The 19,289-nt window shown below is 39.7% G+C and overlaps 1 protein-coding gene and 1 long non-coding RNA gene across 3 annotated transcripts in view; one reads left to right on the top strand and one right to left on the bottom strand.

The window, feature by feature from the left end:
• The window catches only part of LOC139019912 (uncharacterized), a 210,697-nt gene that overhangs the window by 35,190 nt on the left and 156,218 nt on the right, over positions 1-19,289 (bottom strand). The window lies entirely within an intron of this gene.
• EFEMP1 (EGF containing fibulin extracellular matrix protein 1) overlaps positions 1-19,289 on the top strand; it is a 69,369-nt gene that overhangs the window by 46,584 nt on the left and 3,496 nt on the right. For both annotated transcript variants that reach the window (XM_070429244.1, XM_070429245.1), the window contains exons 5-10: positions 1,502-1,624; positions 5,397-5,516; positions 6,515-6,634; positions 8,702-8,821; positions 15,455-15,578; positions 15,663-15,858. In XM_070429244.1, coding sequence (XP_070285345.1) covers positions 1,502-1,624; positions 5,397-5,516; positions 6,515-6,634; positions 8,702-8,821; positions 15,455-15,578; positions 15,663-15,858 — 803 coding nt within the window. The remainder of the gene's footprint in view (positions 1-1,501; positions 1,625-5,396; positions 5,517-6,514; positions 6,635-8,701; positions 8,822-15,454; positions 15,579-15,662; positions 15,859-19,289) is intronic.

Here is a 19,289-nt window from a genome sequence, read left to right as displayed (position 1 = left end):
ACATTCTGAGCTTCTTAAAGGGAAGGGCAGGAATTGAAGAATAAATTCTAACCAATGGCTCATTTTTTTTTATTATTGATTCTTAGCCCAAAGCACCACCCTGGGTCTACCACAGTGATGTTCTAAGACCCAAGCTTGTTGCAGTTTTTATACTAAATTTGTCATCAAGGAATTATAAGGCTATATTTTTTGGAATGATACTTAGAGTCTTAACTTGTTAAAAGAAGCCAAAATCACATTTATATTATGTACACACACAGATTCACATCACATTTTGATCCCACAGAAATTTATTGTAACATGTTTATTATATTATGACTGAGCATTTTTTACTTTTCTAAAACTTTAACCTACCTATTACTTAAGTCACCTTTACTATATTGTTCCAGAACTGAAATGTTTTGGGAAAATATGTATTTTACACTACACCAGCCAATCTCTCCTAAAGAAATATGACCAAATTAAATCCTTTCTTTCTAAAGTTTGAACACACACACACACACACAAACAGCAACAGGGAATGCATAATATTAAAGTTTGATTTATACCCTTTTATTTGGCAGATTTTTAGAGATTTGTCAATAGAAATTATTTCAAAGGCAGTATGTTGGGTGGAAAAACAGTATCATATAATTTATTTACATTTTAAAACACAAAACAATACTATATATTCTAATGGGTGCATAACTGTATACTAAAAGTATAAAACATCTTGGGGAAGGATTCACGCCTACTCCAAGACAGTGGTAGGATGGAGTAAGGCTTTAGATATATCTGATATATTTCATTTCTTTTTTTAAAAAATATAATTTTATTGATTTCAGAGAGGAAGGAAGAGGGAGAAAGAGATAGAAACGTCAACGATGAGAGAGAATCATTGATCGGCTACCTTCTGCACACCCCCCACTAGGTATCGAGCCCGCAACCCAGGCATGTGCCCTTGACCCGAATCGAACTTGGGACCCTTCAGTCCGCAGGCCGACGCTCTATCCACCAAGCCAAACCGGCTAGGGCTGTTTCATTTCTTAACAAAATAAAGTGAGCTAAGGCAAGCAGAGCAAAATGTTAACATTTCTTAAATCTGAATGGTACACATTGGCATCTATGAAATTATTTTTTTATTCTATTGAGTTTAGAGCGAGGAAGGGAGAGAAAAGAACATTGATGTAAGAAAGAAATCAGTTGCCTCCCATAGACTCCCCAGGAATTGAACCTGCAACCTTGGTATGTGCCCTGACCAGGAATCAAAATCTGCCACCACCTGGTGTACCAGACAACTCTCCAAGCAAGTGAGCCACCCGGCCAGGGCCCACATTATTTTATGAACACTAAAAATAATTTATCATTTTAAACATTTCCAATATAACAATATTGCAGAGTAATATTTTAAGAATAAAGTAAAAACTCAGTTTATTTAGGAAAAGTATTATAACAATGTGGAGGAAATATTAACATCTTCACAACCTATTCAAACCCTTTCTATGTTGCGTGTCTTTAACAGATATAGATGAGTGCACTGCAGGGACGCACAACTGTAGAGCCGACCAAGTGTGCATCAATTTACGTGGCTCTTTCGCCTGTCAGTGCCCTCCAGGCTATCAGAAGCGAGGAGAGCAGTGTGTGGGTAAGTACAACAGTGCAGTAAGCAAAATCCTGTCTTGAGCATCTTAATTGTTAAACCTCAGGCATTCAAAACAAAGCACTTGTATTTATTTGGAGAATGATAGCCAACAACTGTTTATTCTTTCATTGAATGCCAATCCATTTTCCACATTCACAAGAACGAACTAGCCTTGCAAGTTTGGCATATTCTGGCTATCAAAGTGTTGGTTATATGTTAGACTAAGCAAAAGCAGAAATTTGGAGTATGAATGAGACCATAAAAGCAACTGAGAAAATAATTTTAAATTATCTATTTGGGGACCATAGCACTTAAACATTGATGATACAGGCTTCATTCACTGGTTTCATAGTTTATAAGGCAGATGGTGAGGTTCAAACCCCATCATCACCCTTAACTCACATTGAGGACTTGGGTGAGTTACTGACATTCTCTATCTCACTTTTTCACTGTGTACTATAGAGATAATACTAGCCCCTGTTTCAGAAGCTCATGTGTGGGGATGCTTAGAAAAGTGCCTGGTCTTGGATTGAATAGTTGTGTGCTATCATTATTCAATGAGTTAACATACTAAACATTCTTCATGCTGCAGGTGCAGTGCTAGGAATGCAAAGCCAAGTGTAGCATGTACCTCTACTTGAGAGCTCTACTTGAGCTCCCTCCAGGCAGGGGCGGGTCTGGTTTGTGTTACTGCTGTCTTCTTAGTCCCTGAAGAGTGCTCACCACGAAGATGCCCTAGACATCTTTTTTGAAAACACAGTATGGGAAAGCCGACTGGCAAATAAGAGATAAACTAAAGTGTCTGGGCTTGTTTGTGAGGCATGAAACTCATTAATTGACCACCTCTGTCCATTGATTTGCATACCATCTCTTACCAGAAAAGTGAAGAGTCCTTATTTTCTCTTAGAAACAGAGGATTGGGACGTGGGGACTGACAACCAGTATCCATTTTCTCCAAAAAATGTGAGCTGTTGATGTCAAGATGTCAACACTGAGCTCCTCATGGGCCCCAGTGGAGTTCTGCCTGCCATGGGCTGCTCCTAGATGCTGGAGTTACTGCCCAGCCTCTGAGGAAGGCCCAGGGTTTGCAGTGACTGAAGCTGTGATTTAGGAGATTGTGTGGAAAACTTCACAGACACCAAAGTTTTGCCCACTGTTTTAGTCAGGAAAATAAACAATTAATAGTATAAAAAGTACAGAAAAAGAACTAACCCAAACTACCGTGGGAAGAACCAAAGAGAATGGAACATATGGTTATGGCTCTTTATGAGATGATAAGAGGAGACATTCTTAAATTCAATCTAATCATGTGGCATTTCTCCCACCCATAGAACCAATTCTACATTCCTAAACAGAGCATATAAGGTCTTCCTTAACCTGATCCTTGCCCAGCTCTGAACACCTCTCTCCCACCAAAAAACAAAAAAACAAAAACAAAAACAAAACCACTCCAACTTTACCCTACTACTTATAATTCCCCACAATACAATACAGCATATAGAGTCACATTTTCATGCCTTTACATAAGCTCTTTCAGCACCAGGAACATGCACTCCTGGAAAACTCCTATTTAACTCTCAAATCCCAGCTCAGTAATTTCCTCTGGGAAATTGTCCATGATCTACCCCAATATAATTAGTCACTCCCTCCTTTATACTATTATTTCTCAAATTTTGATGGATCCATTTTGTAAATTTTCTATCTGTTGCAGATTAATTTTTCTACAAACTACAGTAATGATGTGGTAACATCAAATTGCTATTCCTAAACAACTACTCTCATTTTCTATACTTATCTGTTACAGTCTGGTCCAAATAGTCCATGGACCAGCAGTGGCCAGCAGGCCACACTTTGAGTAGCCCAGTGTTCCTTCTGTCCCTTATGCAACTTTCTATTTTTTATTTTATTCATGCAGTAATCTGTTTTCATGCCCACCTTCCATAGTAAATAGGGATAGAACATATGTATGTTGATCATCATTATAAACCTGCAGCATTAAACACAATGCTAGCAAATAACAATGGTTTGATGAGTGTTTACTGGTTGTAAAGACACACATCATTTATTCATCAAATATTTTTTGAGGGCTGACTGCGTGCCAGGAACTCTTCTTGGTGCTAGTACATCATGGTGAACAAACATATTGTACAGAATCACAGCCCTTGTGGAGCTATTAGAAAGTACCATTTATACAAATAGCTATTGAGACTAGCACCTGAGTATAATACTGGGTACTAGGAAGAACTATGATAAAATTGCTCTTAGTTGGTATGGTGTTTCCGTTCATTCAACTAATGTTTATTGAGTACCTACTATTGCCAGGCCCAGGTATTAAGATATAGCAGTGAACAGACAAAAATACTTTATCGCCACCTCAAGAGGAAGAGACAGGTCTTATCTGCCATGTATTATAGTGAGGGAGACAGACAAGAGGCAAATAAAAACATAACACAATGTCAAGGCATGTCAAAGGCTGCAAAGAAATACAATAGATAATGCAGAAGAAGCTATTTTATATGGATGGTCATAGATGGTCTTCCTGAGGTGACATTTGAGACACCTAAATAATGATGGGGAAACCATGTGCCTATCATTATCATTTGTTTCAATACTCAAGCTAAATCAAATAGATTTTGCAACTTATCAATAATAGCTCCATTTGTTTATACCTGTTTTGTGTACGGAAGTTTTGCCTACATTATGTCATGTAATCCTTCCAACAGTTCTACCACAATGTTATACTATTTCTTACAGAGGAGGAAATTGGAGCTCAAGAGATTAACACCAAGCTAGTAATTGCCAGAAGACTCAAACTCAGATTACTCTGAGGCCACTTGAGCACAATGCCTTCTACACTATTTGTTATTAAAGTACCAGAAGAGCTCAGCATAAATTTTTGGTTTTGCTTTTTTCTTACCATAAGATAGTATCACTACATAGTCTTAAATTGTGCATTCATAATTGTTATTTTAAATTACACATGCCATGTTGGAGTTGTCACAAAGTGTAGAGTCATGAGTCAATGAAATTTTATTATGCTTCTAAGATACTAATCCTACTCTGCAAGTTCTCAATTGAGCACTTTATAGTTGGAAATATTTATATGAGAAGGACACGGGCTGGAACACTTCATCAATGTGTTAGAAGGGCACTTTTGGTTAGCAGCATATTCCTTCCACCATGTTCTTTCATTTGATTCTCACAGAAACATCATAAGATACACATAGTAAGCATTACTATCCACATTTTACAAAAGAAAAACCAAGATACTGAACCTTTAAATGACTTCACCAAAGTCACCAACTAAACAGCAGTCTACCCCTTCTTTCTCTTCGTTTTATGTGCATCACTCGAGTCTTCGATAGTTCTTTTTTACTTCTGTCATTAGAAATAAGCTTTAGATCCTCAAACTGATTTTATATATATATATATATATATATATATATATATATATATACACATATATATATATATATATATATATATATACATATGTATGTATATATATATATATGAAATAGTCTTACTTTTCTCTCTTTTACATCTCAAACCACCCAGACAGGTTTATGAAGTCTTTGTTCTGAACATCTTGTTTAATTGCAGATTGCAGACCAAAGTATATTACCCTAATTAAAAATAATAATAATAATAATAATCACTTTTAAAATGTCTTCTCTAGATAGTTTTTCTAAGTAATGTTTTTCTGAGAACTTGAGAGCAAACAGCTGTGGATAATCAATAATATAGTTTTCTTTGTGTGTGTCTGGTAACCTAGATATAGATGAATGCACCATGCCTCCATATTGCCACCAAAGATGTGTGAACACTCCAGGATCATTCTATTGCCAGTGCAGTCCTGGGTTTCAGTTGGCAGCCAACAACTATACCTGCGTGGGTAAGCCTTTTGAGAACCCCCCATCGTGACTGACTAACTTCTGTCTTCAAAAAAAAAAACCAAAAACCTCATGCCACATTGCAGTATTTCTAGTTTTCTATGTTCTTGAGTGAACTGGTTTCCATCAACTTCCCTGAATAAAGCTGAAAAGACAGTAATCAATCTGCTTCTTAAAATACATCAAGATGTGAATGGAAAACTTTGTTAACCTTGGTTTTAGTTCTCCACCGTGGGTGTATAAAAAGAAAATACAGATCCACTGATATGCACACACCAATTAGTCAACAATGTGTGATATAAAAGCTGAAGGTGCCAACGGGGTTACTGCAAGTTCGAGTACATAAACTTTCCACTGAAAGCGCATTTGATTTTTACATGCTTCTTCTCCCCTTTCAGAATGCAATGTCACGGCACACAATTTTAAGATTGACATGACATGGAAAGAATCTAGTGCAGAAAAAAATGCCTTTTTCACAATATTTTCAGTGCTTTAGAGCATTGCAAAACTCTGTATGAGTCTCAAAAGGCTTATGTTATAATTGTAATGGAATTTAACAGAACCCATTTAAAAAGTAATAAATAGCACAGATAAATCTTCACTACAGCATGCTGAGAGACCATATCAGTACAAGTGTCTTACTAGTATATCAATTATTTATAGACTTGGCATTTTGCATCTGAACAACAATAAAAGAAAATAGATACTGGAATGTATATTTATTAGAATCATTAAATTCTTTTGGAAAGATTCATCAAACCCCAAAATAACTGTCATTCCCAGAAAAAAAAATTCTCGTATTTCTAAAAGAAGTATACAACAGATGCTCGAAGTTGTTCCAACAAATATGAAACCTGAATGGATGTTCCCCAATGAGCTTCTGCAGGGCAAAGAATCCACCTGGGGAATTATTCACTTATCATCAAATGACATGGGTACCAAAGAGCAAGGATATGTTTAAAGACACAGATATATAAATTCATATAACTTTTCCTTTCAGACATAAATGAATGTGATGCCAGCAATCAGTGTGCTCAGCAATGCTACAACATTCTTGGTTCATTCATCTGTCAGTGTAATCAAGGATATGAGCTAAGTAGTGACAGGCTCAACTGTGAAGGTAAAATATTTTCCAAATAATTTTTAATAAGACTCTTGATTGCTGTTCTTTTATTTGATTACTAGAGGCCCAGTGCACGGATTCATGCACCAGTGGGGTCCTTCAGCCTGGCTCGTACCCTCTCACAATCCGGGACCCCTTGGGGGATGTCGGACTGCCAATTTTGCTCCTCCTCCCCCACGCCCTCCCCTCCCTGCACTGGGCCTCTAGCATGCATATAAGATCTTTGACTAATCTCTTCCCACCTTCCCCCCCACCTTCCCTCTGAGATTCATCAGTCTGTTCCATATTTCCATGCCTGTGCGTCTACCCCAGGGGTGGGCAAACTTTTTGACTCGAGGGCCACAATGGGTTCTTAAACTGGACTGGAGGGCCGGAACAAAAGCATAGATGGAGTGTTTGTGTGAACTAATATAAATTCAAAGTAAACATCATTACATAAAAGGGTACGGTCTTTTTTTTTTTTAGTTTTATTCATTTCAAACGGGCCGGATCTGGCCCGCGGGCTGTAGTTTGCCCATGGCTGGTCTACCCCCTGGTGGTCAGTGCTCATCATAGCTACCAGTTGAGTGGTTGGATGGTTGCTTAGGCTTTTATATATATAGATGTACCTGTTTATGAAAACAAATTTTTATTCATGAAAATTCTATTCTAAAATCCAGTTAATTTAGTTGCCACATTGACTTTTTAGTATGTTATCAGAAAAAGGAGAAGAAAAAATGACTGAAATATTAAATGCAAGGGGGGTCTAATAATCAGAAGGGTGTGCTAGTGTCTTGCTTCTCAAAGTCTGACCCAACAGCAAACAGCATCAGCACCTCCTGGGAGCTTGTGAGAAATGCAGAATCTCAGGCCCCAACACAGACCCACTGAGTCAAATTTTGCATCTAATTCTGGGTGACTGGCACACACATTTAAGTTAGAAAAATGCTGATTGCCTATCAGAAGCATTAGAATAGAAACCAAGAGACCTGGCCCCTAGTCTTATTCCTGCCAGTGTGCAACTTGGGCACATATCTTAAGTCACTTTCCACATAAGCATACAGGCCCATTTAACAAAAGGGATGACCTTCAGAGTCCATTGCACATGCATGTTACAGTGTAATTTAAAAGGCATAAGACATCCTGGGGGAATGCCATCTGCAGTTGATGTCCCTGACTTCTTTGTGGACCCTCCCTGTTTTACTTGGGGCCACAAAGAGGTCATACCTCACCCAGAGAGGCCTTGCATCATGCTGCTGTGCTCAAAACCAAAAGGGCCTGAATCTGGACACCTGCCTCTACCCTTCTAAGTAAACAATAAGGGCATCACCATTGAGAAATGCAAAGCTTTCTTTCCCTGAAGGCCAGACCCTGTCAGGATGTCATCTCTAGAAGCTAGCACAGTGATGGGACTTGAAGTTCAAAGCTCAGATGAACTTGGGAGCAAAGGTACCCAATTTCTGAGAATGCAATTGTGCATCTGCATCATGGGTGGTTCTGCAGACATGAAAAGCAGCAATCATAAGCCAGTTCATTCATTCTGCTTAGTTCATATCGTTAGGTCCAGGATTTGACAAACTGTCAGCAAGATTGAGTAAAACTAATAGTAAGACAAACTCTTTGTGCTATGAAGTTCTAAGCAATGATTTTCAATGGTATGCCACAGTACACTGATGTACCATAAGAAGTTTTAAACCGTGCAATACTTTACTATTTAGTGAGGAGCACTGACCTCTTTTGCCTTAAATTATCAAATTTAAAAATGACAAAAGCCAACATAACAATAGCTGTCCAGTATGAATGAATCAAAGTTATACCTATTTTTGTCAGATCAGTAAAAAATATATTTTTTTGGTGTGCTGAAGAATTTTAGTGATTCATTTATGTATGCCATGAGATGAAAAATGCTGAAAATCACTGTTCTAGAGGAAATGAGCTGATATTGTTAGAATTTGCCCTTGAGATTCTTACAAATATTGTATTTCTGTTTCAGAGTTTGCAGTGTTTTTACTCTATTACTTCTAAAAAATATATTACCAAAGTAGTTTTTCAATTCTGTGTCCTTGCTCTTCTCTGATTCAACAGACATTGATGAATGCAGAACCTCAAGCTACCTGTGTCAGTATCAGTGTGTCAATGAACCTGGGAAATTCTCGTGTATGTGCCCCCAGGGATACCAAGTGGTGAGAGGTAGAACATGTCAGGGTAAGTTTATTTTTGTATTTGCTATGTTCAGTTTAACCAGGAAGAGCAGGGAGGAATTATAGGATTCTCTACCCTAGACTTTTCATTTTTTCTACCCTGAACATACAATTTGAACTATTGCCCCCCTCCTGTTCATTATGAGATATGCACATCTCATAGAGTATTCACTAAAAAATAGAGGGTATCTATACTAATAAAAGGGTAATATGCTAATTAGACCGGGTCGACCAGAAATCTTTTGGACATTCGATTTCCTTCTGGACAAAGCCATGGTGGCGGGGGCTGAGACAGAGGCAGTTGGGGCCAATCCCTGTGGGCCTATCAGACATCCCCCGAGGGGTCCCAGATTGCAGAGGGTGCAGGCCAGGCTGAGGGACAACAACCCCCCACCTGTGCACAAATTTCGTGCACCAAGCCTCTAGTTTACTATAAATACCTACTTTCCTTGAAATTTAAAGTAATTGTTTTTCTTTCTTAAAATATAATTTTCATAAAATACTGATATCCCTTCTATGTAGCCTACATAATCTATATGATATGTCTCCTAAGCATCCACCAGAAAAGATTTGATTATTAAAATATTTCATCATGAATTTAAGTCCAGAACATAAACTTAATATGTGGGTTAGGCATACCTTACACCAGTCTTGGGTCTCTAAAACACCAAGATTATAAATTGAGAAGTAGTTTAGATACTGAAAAAATCAGCCTCATGGCAAAAAACTATTGATTCAAAAATAGTTAATGTTCTTGGGCCCAGTTTTAAAATAAACATTCAGGTGATCTTCACACATACACACAAGTGGAAGAAGCAGCTCTCTACATGGTATGATTTCAGTCAGAGTCTCTCCAGAAGATCTGAAAATATGCACCCTCTTCTCCTACCATCAATGGTACATGTAGCTTGACAGGGAAAATACTGCTTAGATAAAACAAAAAAAAATGGAGATAATCTTGGAAAAGATAGTACAAACACATTCACATGAAGCAATGAGAGAATGAAAAAAATGACTGAATTTGAAGACAGGAAATCTGTTTGATTCCTAGCTGTACTACATTCTATCGATACAATCTTGAACAAATTATCAAACTTCTCTGAGTCTCAGCTTTTCTATTTGGAAAAGAAGTTGAGAGAGGAAACAGAATAAAAAATACTTGTAAAGTACAAACACTACATAATTCAACAAATTTTTATGAAAGTTACCTAGCAACGTAAATGACCAGTAGCAAATCTTCTCTAGGGAGTCCTTTTTAATCAAAATAGAGAGAGGGCACACAGTAATCAAATCTTGTTTAAAAAGGAGAAGATTAAGGAAAGGAGACACGGGATTCTCAGTCTGTATCATGATTTTACAGAAAAAATACTAACTCAGAGGAACATCTATTGATCTGCAATTTATTAGTATGCATATGATCATTCAACTAGGTTCCAACCAACAAATATGAGCACAATTAGAATGTCATTCACCTCACAATAAACATCTTTACACCCCTTTCCAAGTTACTAAAGACTCTGTCATGTTAATTGTGGAAAAACATTGCATTCCAATGGTTTTACTCTCTGAACCCTAATTGAGACTTTTAACATGAATATTACATGCTAAAAAATGTTAGCCACTGGGACATCTTAATTTTCCCTGGAGTCCTTCAAACAAATATCTATGTGTTTCTTATCATAAATGGATTTGATAGTTAGCAAAAGACAGAAGCAAATTAATGTACAACAGAATCTTACCTGTCTAGTCTGTATATCTGAAAACATTAATATCTGTTATAATTAAAGGGGAAAATGCACTGAAATTTTAAATAGGAGATTCATGAATGTTATATCTTTCTTAATTTTTTTATTTATTAATTTTAGAGAAAATAAAAGAGAGAAAGAGAAACATTGATTTGTTGTTCCACTTATTTATGCATTCATTGGTTGCTTCTAATATGTACCGTGACCAGAGATTGAACCTGCAACCTTGGCGTATTAGAACGACACTCTAACGAACTGAGCTACCCAGCCAGAGCTAGATGAATGATGTTGTGTCTTTAAGATATACAGCTTCAGAATGTTTGGCTAAGCCAAAATGTGTGTGTGTGTGTGTGTGTGTGTGTGTGTGTGAGAGAGAGAGAGAGAGAGATTCTTTTAAAGTTCAAAGCAATTGGTTTTCCCCACCAAAACCATCTCTTCCCCACCTCATCCACATACTTAAGTAAAACTGAAAGAGTTAGAATTCTTACATTTCTCCACAAGGCTTATTTTGAGGGTGAGATAACTTTTCTCATTTCCATGGTCTTGCAAAAATACAAATGGGTTGGCAGTGGGGAGTGGGGAGTGAAAAATACGAGAATGATAGAGGAAAACAGAAAAATAGAGACAGAGAGAATATACATAAACATAGACACACTTATAAAAATTTTTAATACTATTAATAATTTCTGGAAAACCTTCCAGAATGATTAAGGTGTAAATTATGCTAGGCTCTAAATTCAATAACATTAATTGAATTAAAATACATTAAATTATTACATAAAATTTATTTTTGCTGCTGTTAGACTCCATATAACAAACCAGTCTTAGTTTTCCCTGTAGCTAAACAGCATCATTATTTTTTTAAGTGAAAAATAATGAAAAGACAACATAATTGTGATTTCTTCTGAGGAATTTAAGTTATTTCGTTAGCACAGTAAGTCCAAAAGAAGACACTTTTTATAACTGACTCTTGGAAACCTCAGAGCTTTTCCAGTCTTCTTTTGGATTCCAGATAGCTTTAGCCAGTTTGGAAACTATAAGAAAGTTGTTGCATGGTCTTTTTTCTCTCTCTCTCTCCCTAAAAGACAAGGCATGGAATTACCTTACGCTGGAAAGGATGCAGTACCTTGCAGTGGAAAGTTGCCTTTCACTAACTATGAGCTTGGGTCAGCTACTTAACCCTTATTTGTCTTTCCTCCATGTCAAGTAGAGATAATACCTTTCTCACCCATCTCCATGGGATTTGTGTGAAGAGCAACTTAGTTCAATTTAATGTTTCTTAAAAATTCTAGGTGATAAAGAGATATAAAGATACATTTGATAGCAATTGACCTTGGGGAGTTTACAAGCTAGTAGAAGGGTGAAGACAAATATGCATATTTCAATAATGTAAAGCAGAAAGCAACAAAGGTCCAAAAATAAAAACATGAGGTATGAGAATTCAGAGAGGAGAAAGAAATCATATCCCATCAATTAGCCCATGTCTGGCTTGCAGCAAGGATTCAATTAATTACTTGTGGGATGAATATATTAACAAATGAAAATATCCAGTTGTGGGTGAAGAATGATTCAGAAAAAGGCTTATATTGGATAAAAATCTAAATCACTATTCAAATGCAAAGGGCAATAGGCATTAATAGGAATGTAGATATTAATATAATTGTTGCTGTTGTTAATGTAATAGCTCTGCAGTGAAACTGTTCTCTCAGATGTTATCTGGGAGCTCCTAATTCCTAAATCTAAAACCAGTCTTTGTGTAGTGTGGCCTGTCCACAACCCTCCTTCCCACTACTCTCTCCCCACCTGCCTTTTCCAGCGTTGCCTCTCACTACTGACAGCCCCTTCCTTAATTCTTACTCTTCTGTCTTTATATAGCTACTAGAGGCCCGGTGCATGAAAATTCAGGCACTGGAGAGGGGGGAATCCCTCAGCCCGGCCTGCCCCCTCTCACAGTCCGGGAGCCCTCAGGGGCAGGAGGCGACCCGGCGATCAGGGGAAGGCAAACGCCCCCATCACACCTCTGCTGCTGCCACTGCTGGCAGTGCAAGCCTCAGCCAGCCCTGGTTACCTGAGCCTCGGCTGGCCCTAGGCAGCTGGGCAGCGCGATCTGAGGCTTGCCTGCACCTCGGGCCAGCCCTGGGTGCTCTGGCGGAGCTGAGGGGACTGGATGCCACCATCTTGTGGCTGTGGGCACTGCCATCTTTGAGGGTGTGACAGTCAGTTAGTATTTTCCCTCCTTATTGGCTGTGGGCGCCGCCATCTTTGCGATGGTGTGTGGGTCAATTAGCATATTCCCTCTTTATTAGATAGGATGCTCTACAAAGTGGAACACTTCATAGCTCCATTCTTGTGCTTTGCTTTCTCTGGAGAGTATAATCCACTCCCGGAGAACTTACTGAAACCACATCTCTAGCCTCTACCTTTCTCCGAAGCTTCTGAGACAGTGAACTGCCCTCCCCATAGTCTTAGCTTGCTGCTTTCTCAGCCTGGAAGGCCCCTTCCATCCCAACCATGAAAATCCCACCCAACCACCACCCTTCAAGGCTAAGTTGAGGTGCCTCCTCTTCCTTCAGCTTTCCCTAGTTCCCCAGGCATAATTAACCAATTCTGCTTCTAATCTTCTAGTGCACTTTTCAATCTCTTATTTAATTCCATTTTATTTTATAACTAGAGGTCCAGTGCAGGAAATTCGTGCACAGGTAGGGTCCCTAAAGGCTGCTGGCTGCCAGCCAGGGCTTCCCTTCATTCCGCGCTGCCCCCTGGTGGTCAGCACACATCATAGCGAGCGATCAAACTCCCAAGGGGACACTTTGCATATCAGGCTTTTATATATATAAACTAGAGGCCCGGTGCACAAAAATTTGTGCACTCGGGGAGGAAGAGGGGGTCCCTCAGCCTGGCCTGTGCCCTCTCGCAGTCTGGGACCCCTCGGGAGATAACGACCTGCTGGCTTAGGCCTGCTCCTGGGTGGCAGAGGGCAGGCCCAATCCCTAGGTGCAGCCCCTGGTTGGGCTCAGAGCAGGACCGATTGGGGAGTTGGGGCGCCGCCCCCTGTCATGCACAGAGCAGGGCGGATTGAGAGGTTGCGATGCCACCCCTAGTCAAGCTCAGGGTAGAGTCGATTGGGGGGTTGGGGCACCGCCCCCTATCACACCCAAGGCAGGGTCAATGGGGAGGTTGCGGCGCCACCCCCTGTGATGCACAGAGCAGGGCCAATCAGGGGGTTGGGGCGCTGCCCCCTGTCACTCACAGAGCAGGGCCCATCAGGGGGGTTGGGGCTCCGTACCCTGTCACACACAGAGCAGGGCCCATCAGGGGGTTGGGGAGCTCCCCCCTGTCACGCACAGAGCAGGGCCGATCAGGGGTTTGAGGAGCTCCCCCCTGTCACTCACAGATTAGGGCCGATAGGGGGGTTGGGGCACCGCCCCCTGTCACACACAGAGCAGGGCGGATCAGGGGGTTGGGGCGCTGCACCCTGTCACACTCAGGGCAGGGCCAATGGGGAGGTTATGGCTCTACCCTGTCACACACAGAGCAAGGCCCATGGAGGGGGGTTTGGGTGCCACCCTCTATCACCCACAAAGCAGGGCCGATCAGGGGGATGGGGCGCCACCGTTGTCACACTCGGGGCAGGGCCGATGGAGAGGTTATGGCTCTACCCTGTCATACACAGAGCAGGGCCCATGGGGGCGGGGTGGGTTGGGGCACCGCACCCTGTCAAGCACAGAGCCCCAGGGCAATCAGGGGGTTGGGGAGCTCCCCCCGTCACACACAGAGCCACAGGGCGATCAGGCGGTTGGGGAGCTCCCCCCTATCAGGCACAGAGCAGGGCTGATCAGGCGGTTGGGGTGCCTTCCCCTGTCATAAACAGAGTAGGGCGGATAGGGAGGTTGTGGCCCCGCCCCCTGTCACACACAGAGCCGCAGGGCGATCAGGGGTTTTGGGCGCTGCTCCCTGTCACGCTGATCCCGGTGCCGGGAGCCTCGCTGCTCCACTGATCCCGGTGCTGGGAGGCATATTACCCTTTTACTATATAGGATAGAGGCCTGGTGCATGGGTGGGAGCGGCTGGTTTTCCCTGAAGGATGTCCTGGATCAGGGTGGGGGTCCCCACTGGGGTGCCTGGCCAGTCTGGGTGAGGGGCTGTGGGCTGTTTTCCAGGTGGCGAGTGACTAAAGCTTCCAACCGCTCCTTGTTTTCTTCTTCTTTTTTTTTTTTTTATTCTGGGCCAGCTTTAGCTCTGAGGCCTTGCTGCTGAAAACATGGATACAATGTTTCGGTCCGGCTGGGTTTCAGTCTGCCGGTTTCTGGAGTTTTGTTTACCTTCTTATTTGCAACATAGTACATAGTTGCTTAGACTTGCAATTGAGAGACCAGCAAGTGAGGCGGGGAACGTTGGAGCCCGCAGCAAGCAAGCCTCATGTTCGCTTCAGTGCCTGGCTGCCAGCCACCATCTTGGCTGACAGTTAATTTGCATATACTCACTGATTAGCCAATGAAAAGGGTAGCGGTCGTATGCTAATTACCATGTTTCTCTTTTATTAGTGTAGATTACTATTTGCCATATCTATATTCCTAACTAAATTATAACCTCCCTGAGGGCAAGAAGTGTTTTTCCCTTTAACATAAGCAGGATCAATGACCAGCATTTGGCTTTGAATTCAACACATTAACAATAGGTGCTTGATAAAGTATCATGAAATGACACATATCAATTTTTCTACAGTGGCTCAGCTGCATCTATGCTGAATTAAATGCAATAAACTGAAATAAATGCAGTCTCTTATCTAAAAACATATTAAACACTGTCCAGATCCCTTCCTTAAAAACCTGAACCTGCCACTTAAACAATTTACTTAGATCAGTAAACTCTTTGACTCTATGTCTCTACAGATATAAATGAGTGTGAAACCACAAATGAATGTCGGGAAGATGAAATGTGTTGGAATTATCATGGCGGCTTCCGTTGTTACCCACGAAATCCTTGTCAAGATCCATATGTTCTAACATCAGAGAAGTAAGAAAAATAAAAACTTCAGAAAGTAAGAATTTTCTGGTCTTACCAAGCCAAAATGTTGAATATGTTTGTTTGCCTTTGCAGCCGATGTGTTTGCCCAGTCTCAAATACGGTATGCCGAGAACTCCCCCAGTCCATAGTCTACAAATATATGAGCATTCGATCTGATAGGTCTGTGCCATCAGATATCTTCCAGATACAGGCCACAACTGTCTATGCCAACACTATCAATACTTTTCAGATTAAAGCTGGAAATGAAAATGGGGAATTCTACCTAAGAGTAAGTATCCTGAGGGCAGCCTTCGCTGTTGAGAAAGTTTCAGGCTTGTTGTTGTTTTTGTTGTTATTGTTTGGGAGTATTCATATAGAAGAAAAGCTACCATTTAAAGTGTCTTTATGTGCAGGTATTATCTAAGGCAGCGGTTCTCAACCTGTGGGTCGCGACCATCGGAAAACACATATAGCATATCAGACATTACGATTCATAACAGCAGCAAAATTACAGTTATGAAGTAGCAACGAAAATAATTTTATGGTTGGGGGTCACCACAACATGAGGAACTGTATTAAAGGGTCACGGCATTAGGAAGGTTGAGAACCACTGAAGGCCTTCCTGTGTGCATTAACTCATTCAATCCTCTTGTTAACATTGTTAGATATTAAATATGTACCTCCATTTTTTTTTTTTTAACAGAAAAGTGAGACTTGGAGAGATTAAGTAGCTTCTCTAAAATCATTCAGATAACAAGTTGTAGACTCTAATGGAGTTGTATGTGACCACCAAAACACAAGCCTACACACACACACACACACACACACACACGCTCCAAAAAGATACCAAAAATTAGTGATAGTTATTTAATTGTACCTAGAAAAAATAATTCCTGGAGGGCTTTTACAAATTTCTTATTGTTACAGTCACAGGAGTATTTACATTTTTATAGAACTAAAACCTGGAATCTCAAAGAAGTGATTCCAACCTCCTGCAACATATGTGTCAATAATTGCACCCCTCTTTTTTTAATATATTTTTTTTTCTTTCAGAGAGGGAGAGGAAGAGAGAGAGATAGGAACGTCAATGATGAAAGAGAATTGAACCCAGGACCCTTCAGTCCCCAGGCCAACGCTCTATCCACTGAGCCAAATCAGCTAGGGCAATAGTTGTACCACTTTTGAAAACCTCCAGGCAGACAATTTGAGGTCACCATTGTGTTTTCCCTTTTTTTTCGTTGCCTGTCTGAAATCTTTCTCTGAGTTTTGCCATTTCTTTCTTCAGTGTCTCCCGGGATATTTTTGCTTCCCCATGCCCCTGCCTCTCTTCCTTTGAACTTGCTCTTAGCACCTCCTCAATCCCTCCAACAGATTCCAAGTAGATCTCCCTGACTTCAGCCTTCCAACACCTCCCCACCCACCCCTGCAAAATCTCAGCAAGTTCATTTTAGGTTAAAAGTCTGCCATACTTTAAATATAGCTCACCACTGCATGTGAAAATGATGGCACCCCACCAAACAGTTTACAGGGTTACGGTAACTGTTTCGCACTAAGGATGTTATTCATCCAGTTACAATTTTCTCAAAACTCCTTTGGGCACTCTTCATTTTTAATCAAATTTTAAAGTCAATATTTCAGTCTGAGAATATGAAAAGTAAATTGGGAAATTCATCCTTGTGGTAAAAGTTTACAGATTTTTAATGTTTACACGTTTATGCTGTTCTTCACTATATTAAGTTCCCTTCCAGTTCCAGAATTATGTGATTCTGTTTCTTTGCCAGTAAATTAGAAATGATTAATTTCTCATGACCAACTTCTGAAGAGGAAAAACAAACCCAAAATACAATCTATTACTATTCTTTTTTCTCATAGCTAAGAATAAATTTCTGTAACATTTGATGTTTTAAATTTGAGATAGAGTAGATAATGTAAGTTTATTCTAAATGAATTTCATACAGTTTAGATAATACCAATTTAATAATTCTAGCCAAACAAATGACATTATTTGTAACCCATGGTAATAAAATAGGTTCCTCTAAAAATCTTCTTTAAAAATAATTCCCCATTTTGAACTCTTTAGCTATAATTTAAGAAAATACAATTTCCTAGTAGAATCAACAAACAGTGAAGTAAAGTTTCAGCATGTTTTTTCCTTGCAATAAACATGGTCCTTTAAAAGTTTTATGATTCATATCAATGCATTAATCGACTTGATGTTTTCAAATATACTTTGTGTTTTTTCCAAGTAAAATCCTTTTTTCTTATGAATGTTCTAAAGCATATCAATTTTTATAATCCTAGAGTTAAATAGTATTAAATTATTTGAAACAAAAAACTATTGAAAATAAAAAGACATTTCAAGATGATTTCTTATCACATAATTCAAAAAGTATTTGGATAAAAATCCTACAAAATTTCTCCACTGAAATTCCACTTGTGAGGAGTGCATTTAATGCATAATAATCAATTAGCAGACTTTAATTAAGCATCTACTTTTTGCTCAGCTCCAAGTTAGGTGCATGTAATACATAGCTCCTTATTTCAAAAAGCTTTAAACATGTGGTAAAAGTTAACATCTACAAAAAAAAAAAAAAAAGAAAGAAGAGGAAAGTATGAATTTAAATCTGTGGTTCAATATATCAAAGAATTAATGTGGGCTGGAATAGTCAAATAATGTTTCTTGATAGTCACAAGACTGGACCTGAATCTTGAAAGGGACTGTAGTAAACAAGATTTTATTTATATTCCTTTGGGGAGAATACTGAGAAAATCTTCTTCCCTAGAAAAGGGGACATATTGTACAGAAGTACTACATGAATTGGAGGTAGAATACCATCCTCCTCTCATCCCACCCAATATCTATCCTCCTTTTCTGAGCTTTATTTTTCTTCATAGATTTGCATAGTATTCATTTGTCTATGTAACCCACTAGTCTGTGAGTATAATGAGAGCAAGACTTTAGCTGTCTGTTCACTCTTCTATGCACAGCACATAGAATGGTACCTAGCACAATTACAGGTGCTCAAAAAATATTTTAAGTGAGTTTAATTCAATCAATGCTTTCAAGATATACTGTTACCTACAAGGGGCAAGCACCATGTTAGGTCCAGAGACACAACAGTGAATAAAACTAAGCCAATTCCTGCTCCAGTGGAGCTTGTAGTCAAGATGTAAAACAAGTTTGCTGAATGTTACAACTAAGCATTGCAAGTTGCTCATAAATGCATAACAAGTCAACCCCTACCCAAGACAGGAGTGGTCTGTGAGCCTCTTAGCAGAAGTTGATTTAAACTGAAGACCATAAATCAGAGACCAACAAATGGAAGGAATAAAAAGAAAACCAGTTGGTCTGGAATTCCAAGTACTATAGGCAAAGTGGCTTGAGAGGAGCATGGAGAGATGAACAAGGCCTAAACCACACAATTCTTTACAGACCATAGTAAGGGTTTTAAGAAAAGGCATCACTATCAAGTTTTCATGTTTAAAGGGGTGTGGCTATACTGTAGAACCTAGGTTGTAGTAAAGCAAGAATGGAAATGGAGAAACCAGTAAGTAGTTCAAGAGATGGGAGACGAGGTTTGTAGCAGTGAGTCCATCTCATCCCCCATGATGTTTGGCTTCATGCCACTCTGCCACCAATCCCACGGTCACACGTTGGACTTAGTTATCATTCAGAACAGTTTCATATCAGAATCGTAGTCTCTAGTGACACACTTAATG

The sequence above is a fragment of the Myotis yumanensis genome, unplaced genomic scaffold (assembly GCF_028538775.1).
Source record: "Myotis yumanensis isolate MYYU_CA2020_CCGP unplaced genomic scaffold, mMyoYum1.0.hap1 SCAF_11, whole genome shotgun sequence".
Taxonomy (NCBI): Eukaryota; Metazoa; Chordata; class Mammalia; order Chiroptera; family Vespertilionidae; genus Myotis; species Myotis yumanensis.
This window is presented reverse-complemented; position numbering and strand designations above follow the sequence as displayed.